The 19,799-nt window shown below is 41.4% G+C and overlaps 1 protein-coding gene across 3 annotated transcripts in view; it reads right to left on the bottom strand.

Moving 5' to 3' along the window:
* vps8 (VPS8 subunit of CORVET complex) overlaps window positions 1-19,799 on the bottom strand; it is an 82,740-nt gene that overhangs the window by 14,943 nt on the left and 47,998 nt on the right. For all 3 annotated transcript variants that reach the window (XM_079687894.1, XM_079687893.1, XM_079687895.1), the window contains 10 exons: window positions 9,501-9,723; window positions 9,234-9,323; window positions 8,614-8,665; window positions 8,470-8,512; window positions 8,013-8,085; window positions 7,657-7,776; window positions 1,276-1,347; window positions 788-907; window positions 385-441; window positions 68-150 (listed from right to left, as the gene is read on the bottom strand). In XM_079687894.1, the coding sequence (XP_079544020.1) occupies window positions 68-150; window positions 385-441; window positions 788-907; window positions 1,276-1,347; window positions 7,657-7,776; window positions 8,013-8,085; window positions 8,470-8,512; window positions 8,614-8,665; window positions 9,234-9,323; window positions 9,501-9,723 (933 nt within the window). The remainder of the gene's footprint in view (window positions 1-67; window positions 151-384; window positions 442-787; window positions 908-1,275; window positions 1,348-7,656; window positions 7,777-8,012; window positions 8,086-8,469; window positions 8,513-8,613; window positions 8,666-9,233; window positions 9,324-9,500; window positions 9,724-19,799) is intronic.

Here is a 19,799-nt window from a genome sequence, read left to right on the forward strand (position 1 = left end):
TTCTAATTCCACTTTACAATTATTCAATGTGAATGTCTTTGTTTACAGTGTTTGGTCAGCTACTCACAAATTGGCTTTCTCTGCCAAAGTCAGCAGCTTTTCTTCATTAAACTGGACCACCCCCCCGACCTGCAGCAGCTCCAGCAGAACCTGCAAACCACCATCCACCCAGAGACATGAGATCACAGACTGCACACATGAGAGTAGAAGTACAACATACTGTATATACAATATATATCCACTGAGATTTCACCTTTTTTATGCCTCCCATAATTTCAGGATCTCACACATCTTTCTTGTACTAAATATAAAAGTAGCAGGACAATCATGGATACTCAAATTGACGATGAGAGAGAAAAACTTCTTTCTGTTTCTTTCACCAACCTGCTGCCTCTCAGTGTGTCGAGAGTCATCGTCTGGGCAACACAGGAACTCCAGCACCTGCAGACACAGAGTCAAGATGAGGAGGAATAATACAACAGTGGAGGAGTCTGGTGAAACTTGTGAAGGAGGGCATGCATTGAATTAGGGGGTCCTTGATACTAACAGTCCTTTATGCAAGCCTTAAAATCATAAGGTGGATTAAAAGCCCCTCCTGTAGATAGAGTTGTCGAGGTGGGGGTAGTAACATTAAAGTACATGCAAGCAGTAAGGGGAAGCTTTTGCCCCCACTATCTAAACATTACTGCATTGTTTCTAAATTCATTTAAAAAGTAAACTGCCTCTCTGAGTGAAACCATTAGGGTCATATGATCAATGATCAAAGACTCAGGCTCTGATTGGTTACCTGATCAAAGAGCTTCCTGTTCACAAACAGTGTGTTGTCTGGCTTGGCCAACTGACGAGCCAAAAAGGTGAAGAGCCCGCCCACCTGGGAGGGAGTGAAGTCTGGGTTGTCCACCATCACCTAGGTAACCAGAGAGACAGAGACGATGATCAAACCAAAGAGAAAGATAGAGAGAAAAGACAGGGACAATAAAAACATGAATATGATATTAATAAAAGCCCTCTTAAACCCAACTAAGTGAGTCCTAGTGTGTTGTAGGATATGTTATATAAATACAAATGTAATAATCCAGCTACATAAAATGACCATGTGACTGTGTTTTCTGTTCAGCCCTGTTCAATTGTGGAATTTCTGTGACAGAGAGTAACAACCAAGAGAAGGTCAGTGAATGCGGATGGATCTGTCAGATTACTGACAGAACCTCTCTTTACTATCAACAATCAGATCAAAGATACACACAGAACATGAATTATCTTTATATATTTTACCTGGAGTAGGATGTCCACTATCCTCTGCTGGTACTCGAGGGCCTGCTTATCATTCTTAAAGTCTTCAAATGTCTAAAATGAAGCAGGAAAACAAACTTAAATAATTAAAAGAGCAAATCTTAATTGTTTTTAATGTAACAGTTCAATTTTCTAAGAAAAAAAACACATCTGGACTGATTGCAGTTTCCTTTTTATACAAACAATTCAAGATATAGGAAAATGATAGTTGGATACCAGAGATACTGTGTGTGACAGTGAATCACACACTAACCATGGTGGACCCCCCCTCCCCTCTTGGAGCTCCCCAATCACTCAAAGCTGATCTAATGAAAACCGTAGTGGATTATTCTCTGGATAATGTGACTGTTAACAAAAAACTGTCCTAACATAGTCAATTAATTTTTGTTAATTAAAATCATTACTAATCTATTCCAAAAATATATATTTCTTGCAAGAATTATTTTTAACAAAGTGTAATGAAGTTTGCATTCTACTTATATATTGTTTAAATACCTGAAAAATAAACCTTTGAAACTTTAATTACATGTTTTGAGAGAGTTATTTATATCATTTTGGATTATATTCTACAATTTGTATCAAAATATAATAAAAGTACTGATTTTATATGACATCGTCGTGTCAAATTAATACAAAAAACAAACAACAACCCTCAATTCAGTTATGATATGTGTTGGGGAGATATTTTCCAAGGCCCATAACTTTGACCCAGTTGATCAGTTCATACTGTCCTGACTGAGCATGCACATCTGTAACTTTGGCTACTGTGCTCTCAGTGTTGTGTCTCCCTGTTCCTAACTGTTGGCGTCAGCTGATAGAGGTGTTATCATTCTATCTTGTTATGCAGCATGTTGATTATTCTCTCTGAACTAGCTAAATACATGGGTCTGGGGTAGAGTTCTTCAGAATTGACATGAAAACTCTACCGTGAAATCAGAACCCTCTGGCTCTTTGACTTGTTTTGTGAATTCTCCGCCCGAAGCTCCAAATAAACCATCAGTGTTTGACATCAAAGCTCCAGCTCTCCCTGTGTCTCCTTTGAGTCGGTGTCTCCTCCTGCATTGCTACACAGAAGTTTCCCCCACAGTATGTCTCTTCTCTTGTACCAGGTCAGGGTAATTTTCAAATTTGGTTCAAATTGGAAATTCACTCCAGCAGAGTACAAAGTATAATTGCTATGAGACAAAGGACTAATGCAAACACAAAATACTTATGACTGGAATATTATAGTAGCAAATGTTCAGGCCAATGCATCCAGATGGAGGAATTACAAATCTATTTATCTGACTTTTAAAGACAAATAAAAAGGCAAATTAACTGACCTTTCTACTTAATGTGAGGGGTAATTATGATTCATTGAGCACTATAACCCAGCTAGCGGGGAACGTTCTCACAACTTTGGCTAACGTTACCTATTGGTTCTAACAAGGTTTTAAAGAAACGTTTTAATCTGATGTTCAAAGAACCTTTTTAGGATGTTTATTTGTTCAAATAATGTTCCTATAAGGTTTAAGGTTAACTAAGACATAATTTTTTAACTGCAACTTCAGAGGATGTTTTGAGGATGTTATTAAGGCCTGAGATGACAGAAAGTTTTTTTATAAAACGTTCCTTTAATGTGATATGTTAACAAAGGTGGAACATTTTGCCTGCAACATTCTAAGGGTGTGTTTTGGACGTTGTTGGGTATCACATTAAAGATGTTCTTTATAAAACGTTCCCTCAATGTTACATGATAACAAATGAAGACCATTTTCAAAGCAACATTCTGAAATTTATTTCAGAATGTTATTGAGGCCTGAGATGAGAGAAAGGGTTTTATAAAATGTTCCCTCAATGTTGCATGATAACAAATGAAGAACAATCTCCAAGAAACATTCTGAAAATGTTTTCAGGATGTTATTGAGGCCTGAGATGACAGAAAGTGTTTTATAAAATGTTCCTTTAATGTGATATGTTAACAAAGGTTGAACGTTTTGCCTGCAACATTCTAAGGACGTGTTTTGGACGTTGTTGGGTAACACATTAAAGATGTTCTTTATAAAACATTCCCTCAATGTTACATGATAACAAATGAAGAACATTCTCCAAGAAACATTCTGAAAATGTTTTCAGGATGTTATTCTTTTTTTATAAAACGTTGCTGTTATGGCAAATATTAACATGGTCATGGTCAACGTCAGATTTATTTCTAGAGCGCTTTAAAAAACAAACTTGTTGCATTTGTTTGAAAAGGATGTTTAAAAAAAACTGATGTCACCATATTTTCCTATTGAAAAAAACAAACAAGCACATAATTCATGATAAGCTGTAAGCAGATATTGCATGTTTGCGGTGGCATGTGTGAGTTCCAAGCTAGAAATGTTTGTTACCATTCGTTGTTCTAGGAATGTTTTCAGTGGGACGTTTTATTTTGGTTCCCAGAATTTTCTTCTGAAAGGTAGGATAACGTTCTTTAAAAACATTCTTGAAATGTTTGGTGATAACCTTCTTGAAATGTTTTTGATGACCTTCTTAAGATGTTTTTGATAACCTTCTTAAGATGTGGTTGATAACATTGTTAGAACATTATGCCCTACTATTCTTAAAATGTTTTCAGCGGGAAGTTTTAGTTTAGTTCCCAGAATGTTCTTCTGAAAGGTAGGATAACGTTCTTTAAAAACATTCTGGAAATGTTTGGTGATAACCTTCTTAAGATGTTTTTGATAACCTTCTTAAGATGTTTTTGATAACATTATTAGAACATTATGCCCTACTGTTCTTAAAACGTTTTCAGCGGGACGTTTTATTTTGGTTCCCAGAATGTTCTTCTGAAAGGTAGGATAACGTTCTTTAAAAACATTCTTGAAATGTTTGGTAATAACCTTCTTGAAATGTTTTTGATGACCTTCTTAAGATGTTTTTGATAACCTTCTTAAGATGTGGTTGATAACATTGTTAGAACATTATGCCCTACTATTCTTAAAATGTTTTCAGCGGGAAGTTTTAGTTTAGTTCCCAGAATGTTCTTCTGAAAGGTAGGATAACGTTCTTTAAAAACATTCTGGAAATGTTTGGTGATAACCTTCTTAAGATGTTTTTGATAACCTTCTTAAGATGTTTTTGATAACATTATTAGAACATTATGCCCTACTGTTCTTAAAACGTTTTCAGCGGGACGTTTTATTTTGGTTCCCAGAATGTTCTTCTGAAAGGTAGGATAACGTTTGCTAAAAACATTCTTGAAATGCTTGGTAATAACCTTCTTGAAATGTTTTTGATGACCTTCTTAAAATGTTTTTGATAACCTTCTTAAGATGTGGTTGATAACATTGTTAGAACATTATGCCCTACTATTCTTAAAATGTTTTCAGCGGGAAGTTTTAGTTTAGTTCCCAGAATGTTCTTCTGAAAGGTAGGATAACGTTCTTTAAAAACATTCTGGAAATGTTTGGTGATAACCTTCTTAAGATGTTTTTGATAACCTTCTTAAGATGTTTTTGATAACATTATTAGAACATTATGCCCTACTGTTCTTAAAACGTTTTCAGCGGGATGTTTTATTTTGGTTCCCAGAATGTTCTTCTGAAAGGTAGGATAACGTTCTCTAAAAACATTCTTACCATTTTTGGTGATAACTTTCTTAAGATATATGAGCGCATACATCTTAATAATAAGTGCCGTTCAAATTCTCTACATGATAGGAAAGGAGGTTTCAAACTTCCTTTATAACATCCTTTAGCTTAGGAACCACCAAACAACCGATTATGACGGAGAAATTATATCATGAAACTTACGGTGCTTATTAAGCATTTTAAAATGTATGCGGTAAGTTGCCAAAGTGCTTTGTTTTGACCGTTCATCAGTATTATAATCAAAAAGAGAAATATGAACGTTAGTTTTTACTGAAATTATTAAATAAAGTCAACATTTCACAGAGCTGTGTGGGTTTTGTTCAACTTTTAAAATATGTTTGAATGGTGATATACACAGTGATAGATGTTAAGGACTAACGTTTATAATAAATACATCCCAGCTAGCGGGGAACGTTCTCACAACTTTGGCTAACGTTACCTATTGGTTCTAACAAGGTTTTAAAGAAACTTTTTAATCTGATGTTCAAAGAACCTTTTTAGGATGTTTATTTGTTCAAATAATGTTCCTATAAGGTTTAAGGTTAACTAAGACATAACGTTTTAACTGCAACATTCAGAGGATATTTTGAGGATGTTATTGAGACCTTTCATGTGATATGTTAACAAAGGTGGAACGTTTTGCCTGCAACATTCTAAGGACGTGTTTTGGACGTTGTTGGGTAACACATTAAAGATGTTCTATATAAAACGTTCCCTCAATGTTACATGATAACAAATAAAGAACATTCTCCAAGCAACATTCTGAAAATGTTTTCAGGATGTTATTGAGGCCTGAGATGACAGAAAGTGCTTTATAAAATGTTCCTTTAATGTGATAAGTCAACAAAAGGTGGAATGTTTTGCCTCCAAATTCTAAGGATGTGTTTTGGACGTTCTTGGGGTAACACATTAAAGATGTTCTTTTATAGAACATTCCCTCAATGTTATATGATAACCAAAGAAGAACATTTTGGAAGCAACATTTGGATAATGTTTTCAGGAGGTTATTATTTTTTTATAAAATGTTTCTGTGATGCGAAATATTAACAGGGTCATGGTCAACGTCAGATTTATTTGTAGTGCGCTTTAAAAAACAAAGTTTTTGCATTTGTTTGAAAAGGATGTTTAAAAGAAATCTGATGTCACCACATTTTCCTTTTTTGAAAAAAACAAGCACGTCATTCATGATATTGCATGTTTGCGTAGGCATGTCTGAGTTCTCAGCTAGACATTGTTGGTTCTAAAAACATTCTGAGAATGTTACCATTCATTGTTCTAGGAATGGTTTCATCGAGAAGTTTTATTTTGGTTCCTAGAATGTACTTCTGAAAGGTAGGATAACATTCTCTAAATATATTCTTAAAATGTTTGGTGATAACATTGTTCGAACATTATACCCCAAGTGTTTTTTTTGTTTATGCACATACCTATCTCTATTGTCATATGGATCGAATAACACTTAGAAAACCAAAGACAGACATATAGAAGAACGGACCGACTATCACTGCCCGTCCCTGAAACCCCTGTTAGTGTTTGTATGTGTTTCTTTCTACTGTGTGTCTCTCTCTCTGCCTGCTGGTATGCTCTACACGGCTGGGAGCAATCTCCAATCAACCAAACCTGCAACCTGCTCGTCAGCCACACTATGAAAGCCTGCAGCCTGCACTCATTCCCTGCCGGATTGTTGCCGTGAACGGTTTGTTGCGTGCCGCTCTAGCTTTTTACCAGCATATTATTTTACAACTTTGCCTGCTTTTGCCTCACACTGATTTTTGTGTCTCTCCCAGGAGGAATCCAAGGCCTTCCACACTCCCAAGGCCAGCCAGGCCTCTCTACCCACCCTGGAACAACTGTTTCCCACTGCCGCCATAACCAACCTCCACTCCCAGCTCCCCTTTTCTAATAAACAAATGTTACTTTCACCAGCTGATTCCGTGTCATCCTTTTACATGTGTTAATAGTCAAATTCCAATAGTTAAGTAAACTATCATAATCATCCTAATGACCACAGTGGTCAGTCCACTTACCCAGGAATTTTGAGTTGAACAATTACAGGAATATTATGTCTTTATGTTCAAATAATCTAAACATATTTTAGTAAATGGTTACCATAGAACATTTGCATAATTTCTTTAAAATAATAACATTCTGGCAACATAAAAAATCTAGCTTGCATCTGAAAATGTTTTAAGAACAGTAGGGCATAATGTTCTAACAATGTTATCAAAAACATTTTAAGAATGTTTTAGAGAACGTTATCCTACCTTTCAGAAGAACATTCTGGGAACCAAAATAAAAGCTTCTGCTGAAAACATTCTAAGAATAGTAGGGCATAATGTTCTAACAATGTTTTCAAAAACATTTTAAGAAGGTTATCACCAAACATTTTAAGAATGTTTTTAGAGATCGTTATCCTACCTTTCAGAAGAACATTGTGGGAACCAAACAAAAACTTCCCGCTGAAAACGTTTTAAGAATAGGAGGGCATAATGTTCTAACAATGTTATCACCAAACATTTTAAGAATGTTTTTAGAGAACGTTATCCTACCTTTCAGATGAACGTTCTGGGAACCAAACAAAAACTTCCCGCTGAAAACCTTCCTAGAACAATGACTGTAACATTCTCAGAATGTTTTTAGAACCAAACATTTCTAGCTGGGAAGTTATCAAGAATACAGTTCCCAATCAAGATGCTAAACATACATTTATCAGCATGACAACGGTTAATACGATGTGAAGGAACCTCACCATTGCGAGGACATTGAGGAACTCCCGGGTATCAAAGTGGAGGAGAGTACGTATAAAAGGAAAGAGCTCCTCCTTTTCTAACGAGTCGCCTGAATGCCGACGGATAAGAAACTCAAACACCTGACACAGAAAACACACAAACACACAAACCATCATTAGCACACAAGAATATAAAAAGGTGTGTTTGTGTTGACAATAGTAACCTGATCAGCAGTCTATAAACACCAGGATAGCTCATCGACTTAACAACTGAGACACATGGAGCCAATTAATGAATAAAAAGCCTTTCTAAACGTGACGGGCCATCTAAAAGTATGTGGAAATCAAGTAAAATCATACACACACAAACGACATACCTGGTTCTTGACTTGAACCACCAGGTCTTCAGGGATGTCTCCTAGTGGATACGCCCTGCCTGCAAGACAGCAGCTACAAACACACACATTTTTATATACAGTGTGTATTAACAGTGTTTAGGATTTTAACACAGTGCATGCTTCATGAGATATGTGTGCAGTACATACATTGTATTGTGTTTATAAAGGAGTAGAACCCCTGTATACCTTACACTCTTCCCCTTTTATGTCTTTCATGTTCACCCTATAATTAGAGCATTAACCTTAGGTTCACAAGCCAAATCCCTACAGTATTGCCCATATTATGCATGTTATTAACACCTCTAGAGTTTAGTGACATCTCTCATAATCACATTAAATGTGTGACTTCTCTTGACAGTGACCATGTGGTAGCAGCTGTAGGCAAATCTTGGCTATAATGTATAGCAGAGTCTGATAAACGGAGGCATTAACATACCTGATATACACCAACAGTTTGTTTCCCATCACCACTTCCTCATCTGTGCAAAAAGAAAAAATGCAAAGAAGTATAATAAAAACTATGGAGATTCTTCAAATAATTGGTGCTATGAACTCTGGGATGTGTGGTTTACAGCCTTACCTGTGAGGCCCCTCCCCTCTGTAATTGGTGGGCCAATCACTGCAAAAAGTTTCTGAAACACAAACAAGAAGTTGACAACATAGAGGGGTATTTGAAGATGTAATATTTAATCAGTCATTGCTCAAGACCTGATTTAAAGTTACAATAAAAGGATTCATTTGCTGACAAGGAATACAGATGACCATAAACTGATTTCTTCTTTACACAAACTGAATATTTACTTTTCCACCAATCAAACAGAAACAGAGGAGCTGTGATTGTGTACCTATTGTTTTCAAAGACACACTCACGGGGTATATTTATCTGCATTGACCTCTATATATTTTGTATCAACAGCGGCCCATCTGACCTGACCTCTATATTTCAAACATTCAACTAGTTTTGAAATGTCTTGATATGACCAATACTTTACAAATATAATATTGGAACCTGGACTAAGGGCCCCAAACAGCTTACCTCAGCAAGAATAGGTCGAGAAGAGAAACTAGATTATACTTTGTTTACAAATTGCCATTTAAGTCCAACTGAAATCAGACTCATCCTATGGATTCAGAGACATCCTTTGAAAACATTTGCATTAACTGTGACCTGAAGGATCTACCTTCTGGTGGAGCACTTACCTCCATAGGGGTGATGTAGTCATTCATTCCGCTGTTGAAGACGTAGAGCATTGCATCATAGAGCTGGTTCTCCCAACACACTTGAACCACCTACAAACACAAACCCAGAAGACGTATTGAAAATGATACGAGTGGAAATGAAAGAATGAACCAGCAGTTTCTTGCAACTCATCACAGATTGGTTTAATTGCAGCTGCTGATGGCTGTGTAGGGCATTTTTTATTCCCCATTATGTCCTTTCCTGAATATATATACACAAACACACACCTGCTGTATGTCCAGGCTGGTCACATCCAGATGGACAATGCATCTCTCCAGGCTGTCCATCATACCGTTGCCATGGTAATGGGCCAGGAGGTCCCTCATGATGGGTGTGGTGAGGTGACCCAGGCGGTCGGCAACGATGTACGACTCGAGGTCCTCCAGGAAGACTCCCTTAGCAACGGAGTTTTCCAGCAGCCGGTCGTACAGCTGGTTGAACATCAGGTCTCTGCACACGGGAAACACTTTTACTTCTGCTCTGTTTTAAATCACACCGGCATGTTGTATGTACTCACTAAGAGCTCACAGATCCAGTTATATTTAATAGTCCAGTTACTAGATTTGATTCAATTTTATTGAAGAGCTACATACAGGACTGTCTCAGAAAATTAGAATATTGTGATAAAGTTCTTTATTTTCTGTAATGCAATTAAAAAAACAAAAATGTCATACATTCTGGATTCATTACAAATCAACTGAAATATTGCAAGCCTTTTATTATTTTAATATTGCTGATTATGGCATACAGCTTAAGAAAACTCAAATATCCTATCTCTAAATATTAGAATATCATGAAAAAGTATACTAGTAGGGTGTTCAACGAATCACTTGAATCGTCTAATTAACTCGAAACACCTGCAAGGGTTTCCTGAGCCTTGAAAAACACTCAGCTTGGTTCAGTAAACTAAATCACAAGTATGGGGAAGACTGCTGATCTGACTGCTGTCCAGAGGACCGTCATTGACACCCTCCATCAGGAGGGTAAGACACATAAAGAAATTTCTCAAAGAGCAAGCTGTTCACAGAGTGCAGTTTCAAAGCACATCCACAAAAAGTCTGTTGGAAGGGGGAAATGTGGCAGGAAACGCTGCACAACCAAGAGAGATGACCGCAGCCTTAACAGCATTGTGAAGAAGAGTCGCTTCCAGAATTTGGGGGAGCTTCAAAGACAGTGGACTGAAGCTGGAGTCCAGGTATCAAAAGTCACTGTTCACAGACGTGTCCGGGAAATGGGCTACAATAGCCGTATTCCCATGGTCAAGCCACTTCTGAACTCAAGACAACGGAAGAGGCGTCTGACTTGGGCTAAGGAAAAGAAGCACTGGACAGTTGCACAGTGGTCCAAAGTCCTCTTTTCAGACGAAAGCAAGTTTTGTATTTCATTTGGAAGTCAAGGAGCCAGAGTCTGGAGAAAGGCTGGAGAGGAGCAAAATCCAAGTTGCTTGAAATCCAGTGTGAGGTTCCCACAGTCAGCGATGGTTTGGGGAGCCATGTCAGCTGCTGGTGTTGGTCCACTGTGTTTCATCAAGCCCAGAGTAAATGCAGCTGTGTACCAAGAGATTTTAGAGCACTACATGCTTCCGTCTGCTGAAAAGCTCTATGGAGATGAGGAATTCATTTTCCAGCATGATCTGGCACCTGCCCACAGTGCCAAAACCACCAGTAACTGGTGTACTGACCATGGCATTACTGTCCTCGATTGGCCTGCAAATTCCCCTGACCTGAACCCCATAGAGAATATGTGGGGTATTGTGAAGAAGAAGCTGAAAGACACCAGACCCAACAATGCTAATGAGCTAAAGGCCGCTATTGAAGCATCCTGGGCATCCATAACACCTCAGCAATGCCACAGGCTGATTGCCTCCATGCCACGCCGCATTGATGCAGTAATCCGTGCAAAAGGATTCCCAACCAAGTACTGAGTGCATTAATGGACATTTTCAAATGTTTGATTGTGTTTTGCTGTTATAAATCTTTTTTTTTTACTTGGTCTGAGGAACTATTCTAATTTTTTGAGATAGGATTTTTGAGTTTTCTTAAGCTGTATGCCATAATCAGCAATATTAAAATAATAAAAGGCTTGCAATATTTCAGTTGATTTGTAATGAATCCAGAATGTATGACATTTTTGTTTTTTTAATTGCATTACAGAAAATAAAGAACTTTATCACAATATTCTAATTTTCTGAGACAGTCCTGTACATGTGTTCACAGCTTAAGATGCCACTGCTTTAAATGGGCCCTCTTCTGCTCATCTTCAGGGTCATATCAGTATTTAGTGTCTCTACTGGGACATGTCTCTATGCTTTAATGTTCAAAAAGCTCTTTATTTTTCTCATAATGTGCTGCAGCACCTCTTTTCACCCTCTGATTGACACCGTCGACCATGACATTCTACTCCATCGTCTTCGTTCTACAATTGGACTCTCTGACTCTGCCCTAAACTGGTTCACCTCCTATCTCACCGGGAGGACTGAGCACGTCACCTTGGGAGCGGCAAAATCACAAACACACTCTGTGACCTGTGGTGCCCCGAAGGATCAGTCCTCGGCCCCACCCTTTTCACCATATACATGTCCCCCCTTGGTCGTGTCATCAGCCGGCATGGAATATCGTTCCATTGCTATGCTGATGACATAAAGCTCTACATCAGAGCAAACCCAACCCCCTCTGCACCTCTGCCATCATCCACAATAACAACATGCCTGGAAGAGATAAAGGTGCCGATGAAGCACAACTTCCTTCAGTTAAACAGCTCCAAGACTGAAGCCATTCTATTTGGCACTCCACATCAGGTCTGTTCATCCTCCATCACCAACATCACCTTCTCCGGTCAGAACATTCCACTCTCATCAACTGTTACCAATCTGGGTGTTAAAATGGACCCTCACCTGACCTTTGAGGCCTACATCAAACAAACATGCAAGACCTCTTTCTACCACCTCAGAAATATTGCCAAACTCCGCCCCACACTCAGTCTGCCAGATGCTGAAAAGCTTGTCCACGCCTTTGTCTCCTCCAGGCTGGACTACTGTAACGCACTCCTCATTGGGATTCCTAGCAAGAACATCAAGAAGCTGCAATACATCCAGAACAGCGCTGCTAGGAGTACGGAAGTATGAGCACCTTCACACTAGGGCTGGGCGATATATCGAGTTTACACGATACATCGTGGATTGCGCTACATGCGATGTCGTAAATGACCACATCGTGAACATCGAGTATTATGTTGTCAAATCAGTTTCCCGCCGCGGCCAAAATGAGCTTTCCTTTCTCCCTCATAGACACAGTCACAAACGCAGGCACACACGCAGGCCCCGCCCAACTTGCACACAAACATTACACACACGCACAGTGAAAGAGAGGCATTTGTTTTGAGGAGAGCGAAAGAAAGGTTAGCTAGTTTAAACCTTAGCACAACATGTTCTTTTTATTTTTGTATGTCTTGTGAACGCAACGCTGGCATAATATGATGTGGCCGGCTGACATGGCCCGTGTTTAATTCAGCCCAGATGTGGTGACTGCAGGCCAAATCCATGAATGTGGCAGGCAGGTGTCCAAAATAAAGTCGCACCGGTATGAGACGCAGTGAGAACCATGTACCTTTCAGACTAGCGATTGGGCACATTTACATTTCAGGAGAATAATGAAGATGGTTGTTCCACTCCGTTTCTGACGAGACCAGCGCGCTGCTGTTTGCATTAGTGTGGACTGGACCGACTGAACTGACACCGGCAGCCTTAATAATTGTGGAAGGATGGACCCCCATCCTGCGAAAAATAGGAGGAAAGGTGGTGCAGAGAGGGAAAGGGAGAAAAAAGCACGCGAGGAGGATGCAGCGAAATGTGCTAAAATCACAGATGTATTCAGAACCCCCCGTATGGTACAGAATGACGAAGCAGAAAGTAAGTGAGCCAACATTAAGAGCCACATTTCTTTCTATATTTTAGCCTGATGTGCGCATCGACTGACTGTCAATAAAACAGTTTCTCAGTCCAATGTTAAGTTAGTGGCAGACCCTGTGTGACTGAGACTGTGAGGCTACAAAAAACCCAAACCTCCTTACTGTTACTCAAGGCAAATATATGTAGGCTAATATAACCGTTAGACTGCAGCTAACTGTGGGGCTACAAAAGTATATATTTTTTGTGTGTTGGTTAAAATCGTTTTAATAGAAACCACGGATGAAGACAGTATAAATAACAATGGTTTAATGCAGACATAGGTTACAGGGACTACTATAATCATCATACTGGCGTGACTGTAAACATCAAGGGGTTAAATATATATTTTGTATGTGTTTTAGAGGAAATTTCAGAATATCGCGATATATATCGTGTATCGCGATATAGTCTGTAAATATCGCGATATAATTTAGAGACCATATCGCCCAGCCCTACTTCACACCCATCCTCAAATCACTGCACTGGCTCCCGGTCTCACTTAGGATTGACTACAAAATCCCCCACTTCGCTTATCAGTGCATACATGGAAATGCTCCCTCCTACATGAAATAATTGCTCACCCAGGGCCGTCCCTCCCTACAGGCAGATCACGCAGACTGTGTGGGGCCTCACCTCGCGGAGGGGGCCTCATCTTGCGGAGGGAGCCTCATCTTGCGGAGGGAGCCTCAACTGAGCCTCAAATGTGGCGCACCTATGCGCTACAATTAGTGTGGCGCGGCACAGTTTCGCCGCTGCGAGGCTCCATTAAGACACCGTCGATGCTCACGAAACAGAGGGCCTCATCATCTAACTTTGCGTGGGGCCTCAAGTTAGTCAGGGACGGCCCTGTGCTCACCCCACAAACATCCACAAGGCACCTACGATCTGAAAAGGCAAACCTCCTCCTTCCCAGCTAGCGGGGAACGTTCTCACAACTTTGGCTAACGTTACCTATTGGTTCTAATAAGGTTTTAAAGAAACGTTTTAATCTGATGTTCAAATAACCTTTTTAGGATGTTTATTATTTCAAATAATGTTCCTATAAGGTTTAAGGTTAACTAAGACATAAAGTTTTAACTGCAACATTCAAAGGATGTTTTGAGGATGTTATTGAGGCCTTTCATGTGGTATTAGGGTATATGTAGGAATCCTGAAGTCAAATTTAATACATTTTAAGACCTTTTTTAAGACCTTTTCCATACATTTTAAGACCTCATCGCAACTTTGAGTTCTAACCGGTTACATTGGCAACACACTTTACCTCACATTTACTATATTGATTGTAAGATAGCAAAACTAAACAGAGTGCAGACAGACTACTGAAGCCTCCTTTCCACATGAACTTCAACCTCTCTGTGAAGGTCAGGTTTAATGCAGTATGCTGTTTTTTTGCTTCTGTAGACTCTGTGCTCTTTCATTCCAGTAAAACTCCTCAGAATCCATTAGAAACCAGTATTTGACCAATAAACAAAACAATTGACAAAACTTTAAACTATGAAATATGTTCAACTTTGGTGAGCTTCAGCGGGGTAATGCCATATAGGAGCTCCCTCTCAAATACCCAGGGGTTAAATTGGGCAGGGGCTGTCCGGGGCTAAGCCCTGGCACATAGGACGATGCTCTGACGTCATCACCCTCACACATTTGTCATTTGTTTACAAAAAAGGATATATATGTTATTACTTTTCTCGTTCTTAATATAGACTATATTTAGGGTTGATATGTGTTGACTTTAATTTAAAATAGCAGATCTCTGTGACCGGATAAAGTTTGGCTTAGACCCCGGCCCCACGAGGTACGGTAAAACGCATACGCAAGCGCAAAAAAGGCTTCCGTTCACACGCATTCGATTCATTAACGTGTCCGTTCACACAAGACCACTGGAAATGCTGGAAACGATGTAGTACATATGCCAGGCCTGGAAGTGGCGCTGCTGCCGCCCGAAATACACCAAAAGCAGCGAAGAAGACCCCGGAGCATGGTTGCCATGGTTGCCCTTCTGTTTATTCTCCGCGGTGGACGGCGTGTTCTCCTGCTGTATATCTCTCCGGTAGTCCACAGCAGATGAAAAACACCCACCTCACCGCCTCTTCCAAGGAACGAGGGGACCGTGCGGCAGAGTTTCCGCAAATTTCTTTTTCCGCCGGTCAACATGTCCGTTAAAGTTGAAATCTTCCATACAAAATTAGAAAAGTGCCGGTCAGAGGTCTTCTTTGTTATTTATTGAGCTTTAAAAAAAATTGATAACGACTCTGTTCTCTGTATAATAATATAATAATATTTAATAAACGGTGCCTGCTTCTCTTTTCCTCCCCCTCTTCTGACAGCCCAGCAGCAGCAGGAGACGCGGGGAGAGGGAGGCGGGCTATTTCATCGTTATCAGAAAATGATCATATAGGGCTTACACACGGAGCCGTTGGACCCCCAGAGCGTTGCGTATGCCGGTCTACCCACCTTGGGACCCGTTACCGTAGTCGTTTAGTTCCCCCCCCCCCATAGAGCGGAGCAAGGCAACAAAACTTAAAATAATAAGCAGCATTTTACGGCGCGCTATGCATGGGGCCGCCTTGGGGGGTTTCCCGACATGTCGTTTCAGTAAATTAAAGGGTGTTTCATGTTGTCGTTGCTGTGGACCTTCTTAATACCTTGGAAAATGCCGTTTAATACTTTTTAATAGCCTTAATTTTTGATAAATTGATTTATCAACTTTTAATACTTTTTAAGACCCCGCGGACACCCTGGATATGTTAACAAAGGTGGAACGTTTTGCCTGCAACATTTTAACGACATGTTTTGGACGTTGTTGGGTAACACATTAAAGATGTTCTATATAAAACGTTCCCTCAATGTTTCATGATAACAAATAAAGAACATTCTCCAAGCAACATTCTGAAAATGTTTTCAGGATGTTATTGAGGCCTTAGATGACAGAAAGTGTTTTATAAAATGTTCCTTTAATGTGATAAGTCAACAAAGGTGGAATGTTTTGCCTCCAACATTCTAGGGATGTGTGTTGGATGTTGTTGGATTACATTAAAGATGTTCTTTTATAGAACATTCCCTCAATGTTAAATGATAACCAAAGAAGAACATTTTGAAAGCAACATTTGGATAATGTTTTCAGGGGGTTATTATTTTTTTTATAAAATGTTCCTGTGATGCGAAATATTAACAGGGTCATGGTCAACGTCAGATGTATTTGTAGTGCGCTTTAAAAAACAAAGTTGTTGCATTTGTTTGAAAAGGATGTTTAAAAGAAATCTGATGTCACCACATTTTCCTTTTTAGAAAAAAACAAGCACGTAATTCATGATATTGCTTGTTTGCGTAGGCATGTCTGAGTTCCCAGCTAGACATTGTTGGTTCTAAAAACATTCTGAGAATGTTACCATTCATTGTTCTAGGAATGGTTTCATCAAGAAGTTTTATTTTGGTTCCTAGAATGTACTTCTGAAAGGTAGGATAACGTTCTCTAAAAACATTCTTAAAATGTTTGGTGATAACATTGTTCGGACATTATACCCCAAGTGTTTTTGTTGTTTATGCACATACGTATCTCTATTGTCATATGGATCGAATAACACTTAGAAAACCAAAGTAAGACATATAGAAGAACTGAGGTTACCGACTGTAACCCCAGCTTCTATGAGTAAATGGTGCAGCCCTCTAAGGCTATCGCTATTGGGTAATCCCCCTGCGCCCCCGCGCAGCACTGAAACAATTGTAGTCCACGCCCACCCGCAAGGTGGGCCCCACCCTCGGGCCTCCTTCCGGTATAAATAGGAAGGAGGCCCGGCAATCTGCTCCCATACCAAATAACTTTTCTTCAGCTATTCGTAGAGCCAGTGGGGCCCAGCGCTTAGAGGGCAGCGCCATTTACTCATAGAAGCTTGGGTTACAGTAGGTAACCTCAGTTCTATTTCGTATATGGCTTCGCCCTCTAAGGCTATCGCTATTGGGTTAAGGGCGAAGCATGATGTAGTCTGCGCCCCACTGGGTCCGCCCGGCACTAGAAGCACAGACACACCTGCTAAATAACACCCCATGCCTGTTGTGCCATGCGTAATGGCGCATCACCGTGCCTGGAACATAGCAAAACATGCCTATCTTCCCGACGGGGTGAAGGCTGGGAACAATACATACCGGCCGCTGTGAGAAAGTAGAGACGAAGGTCCCACCTTGCGCAGCGATCATAGAGGGGGAACAGCAGCTCTCTGCGTGTCAGACAGGTAGGAGAGCGCCCAGCTGGATCCCTGACGTCACTCACTCTGACCAGGCACTCCGTACAAAGTGTGTCAGAGGAAAAAGGAACATCCCTCCTATAAGAGGGGAAAAGGGCCGCTCTCCGCGTGCCGAGAGGCAGGAGAGAGGCGCACAGCTGGCTCCCTGACGTCACTCACTCCGACAGGACACCCAGTACAGGGTGTGTCAGAGAGGAATGGGAGACATCCCTCAAATAAAAATGAATAAATGAACAGGGGGAAGACCAAGATGCAGCAGTGCAAATATCTTCCACTCCACATTCCTCCCTGCAAAGCCGTGGAGGAGGAAATTCCTCTGGTGGAGTGCGCATTGATGTTCTCCGGGGGCTCCACCCCAGAGGAGACATGCCTGTGACACAGACTCACACAACCTGTGTGACAGCCGTTGTGCAGACAGAGGTTGCCCGATCGAGCGCTCTCTATAGTGCACAAACAGGCGCTGAGAATGGCGCAAGGCAGCCGTGCGCGCCACATAGCAAGACACCGCGCGCACAGGACAGAGGAGATTTAGAAAAATAGCGGGGGTAAAAACCGCGCAAGACACTGTTCCTGGGATGACAGGAGTGCTTCTTGTATCCCATGGAACTGCTGGGGGAGAGGCCTCTCTGTGAAGTGCCGTAATGGTCTTCATGGTGACGAGCGACGCCATCGCCGCCGCTGCCCGTGAGGCAAAAGGGCTGCGAGGGAGTTTCCACACGCTGCCTTTCACTCCGTCTCTCATCATGAGGCGTGTACACGCTCAGGGGATGAATGGAGGTGTGTGCAGTGCTATTATGACCGTGTGTAGGAGGCATATCTGGGACAGAGGAATACCGCGAGTTCTGCAGTTTATAAACCAATAGGTTAAAACAGCAGGCTTCTGCAGCGAATGAACCACCTCTGGAGTGTCCCCCTGTTGGAAGAGACCCAAGGGGATCATCACGTGACCAGCTGACACCAACACCGAGCAGCTGCGTCACGGAGAGGGCTGTGTGGGTTGTGACACGCCGGAGGAGAGCTGTCAGTTCCTCCCCTCGCTGCCACGAGAGTCGCGCTCTCATGCTGGCTGAGTTTAACTCCACTCCCAGATAAACGATTGTCTGACAGGGAAGAGGACAGCTCTTCTTCCAATTTATTATGAAACCCAGGCTTTGACAGATGCGATACGAGATGTACCGTCTGTAAAGCGACTTCCTCCCTGGAGCGAGCCAGCAAATAGCAGGTCGTCCAGAGAAAAACCACACTCTCATCCCTCCTCTTTGTAGTGGCTCCAGCCTTCTCTACACAAATGCGAGGAGCCAGGAAATATCCGAACGGCAGACGATTGTCTGGTCTGATATTCCCTGAATGGAAAACACAGGAATTTCCTGTGTTTCGGGATGATGGGTACGTGGAAGTATGCATCCTTCAGGTGGAAGTGAACCAGTCGTCCTGGTGAAAACATTCCAGCACCTGTTTGATCGTCAGCATGTGGAATACTGACAGATCGAGGATGTCTCATTCCCCCAGTCTTTTTCTGGATAAGAAAAATAACAGGAGTGAAAACCCCTGATTTTCCTCCCTTTGAGGAACCCTGGAATCCTGGAATCCTCTTTCAACAGGAGTTCCAGCAGCTCGGATTGGAGCGCAAGACATAAGCTGTGTCCCAATTCAGAGGCTGGGTCCTCCTGAGGACCCAGCCTCCTGAAGACCCAGCCTCGCAGTCCGCGGAGGAGCCAGCTTGCAGCGAGCCCTGCTGTCTACTTAATCAACAGATTAGTGGCAGCCGGCTTAATTAGCGAGCTCTGCAGGTTATTAACCATAGGTTAAAACCAGCAGGTTTCTTGCAGCGAGCCCTGGCGCCGTGGGCGCTGCCGCTGGGGGCACTCAGCCTGGAATACTGGTCATTCCCCCGTTCTGGCTTCTCTGTGATGCCATTGCCCTCGCCGCCACTGTGAGGCGAAAGGGCTGCGAGGAAGCCTCCACACGCTGCGTTTCACTCCTTCCTATTTATACCGGAAGGAGGCCCGAGGGTGGGGCCCACCTTGCGGGTGGGCGTGGACTACAAGTGTAGCCACAATAGCGATAGCTTTAGAGGGCGAAGCCATATACGAAATAGAACAGACCGACTATCACTGCCCGTCCCTGAAACCCCTGTTAGTGTTTGTATGTGTTTCTTTCTACTGTGTGTCTCTCTCTCTGCCTGCTGGTCTGTTCTACACGGCTGGGAGCAATCTCCAATCAACCACACCTGCAACCTGCTCGTCAGCCACATTATGAAAACCTGCAGCCTGCACTCATTCCCTGCCGGATTGTTGCCGTGAACGGTTTGTTACGTGCCGCTCTAGCTTTTTACCAGC

Source organism: Notothenia rossii, assembly GCF_949606895.1.
Source record: "Notothenia rossii genome assembly, chromosome: 6".
NCBI classification, from domain to species: Eukaryota; Metazoa; Chordata; class Actinopteri; order Perciformes; family Nototheniidae; genus Notothenia; species Notothenia rossii.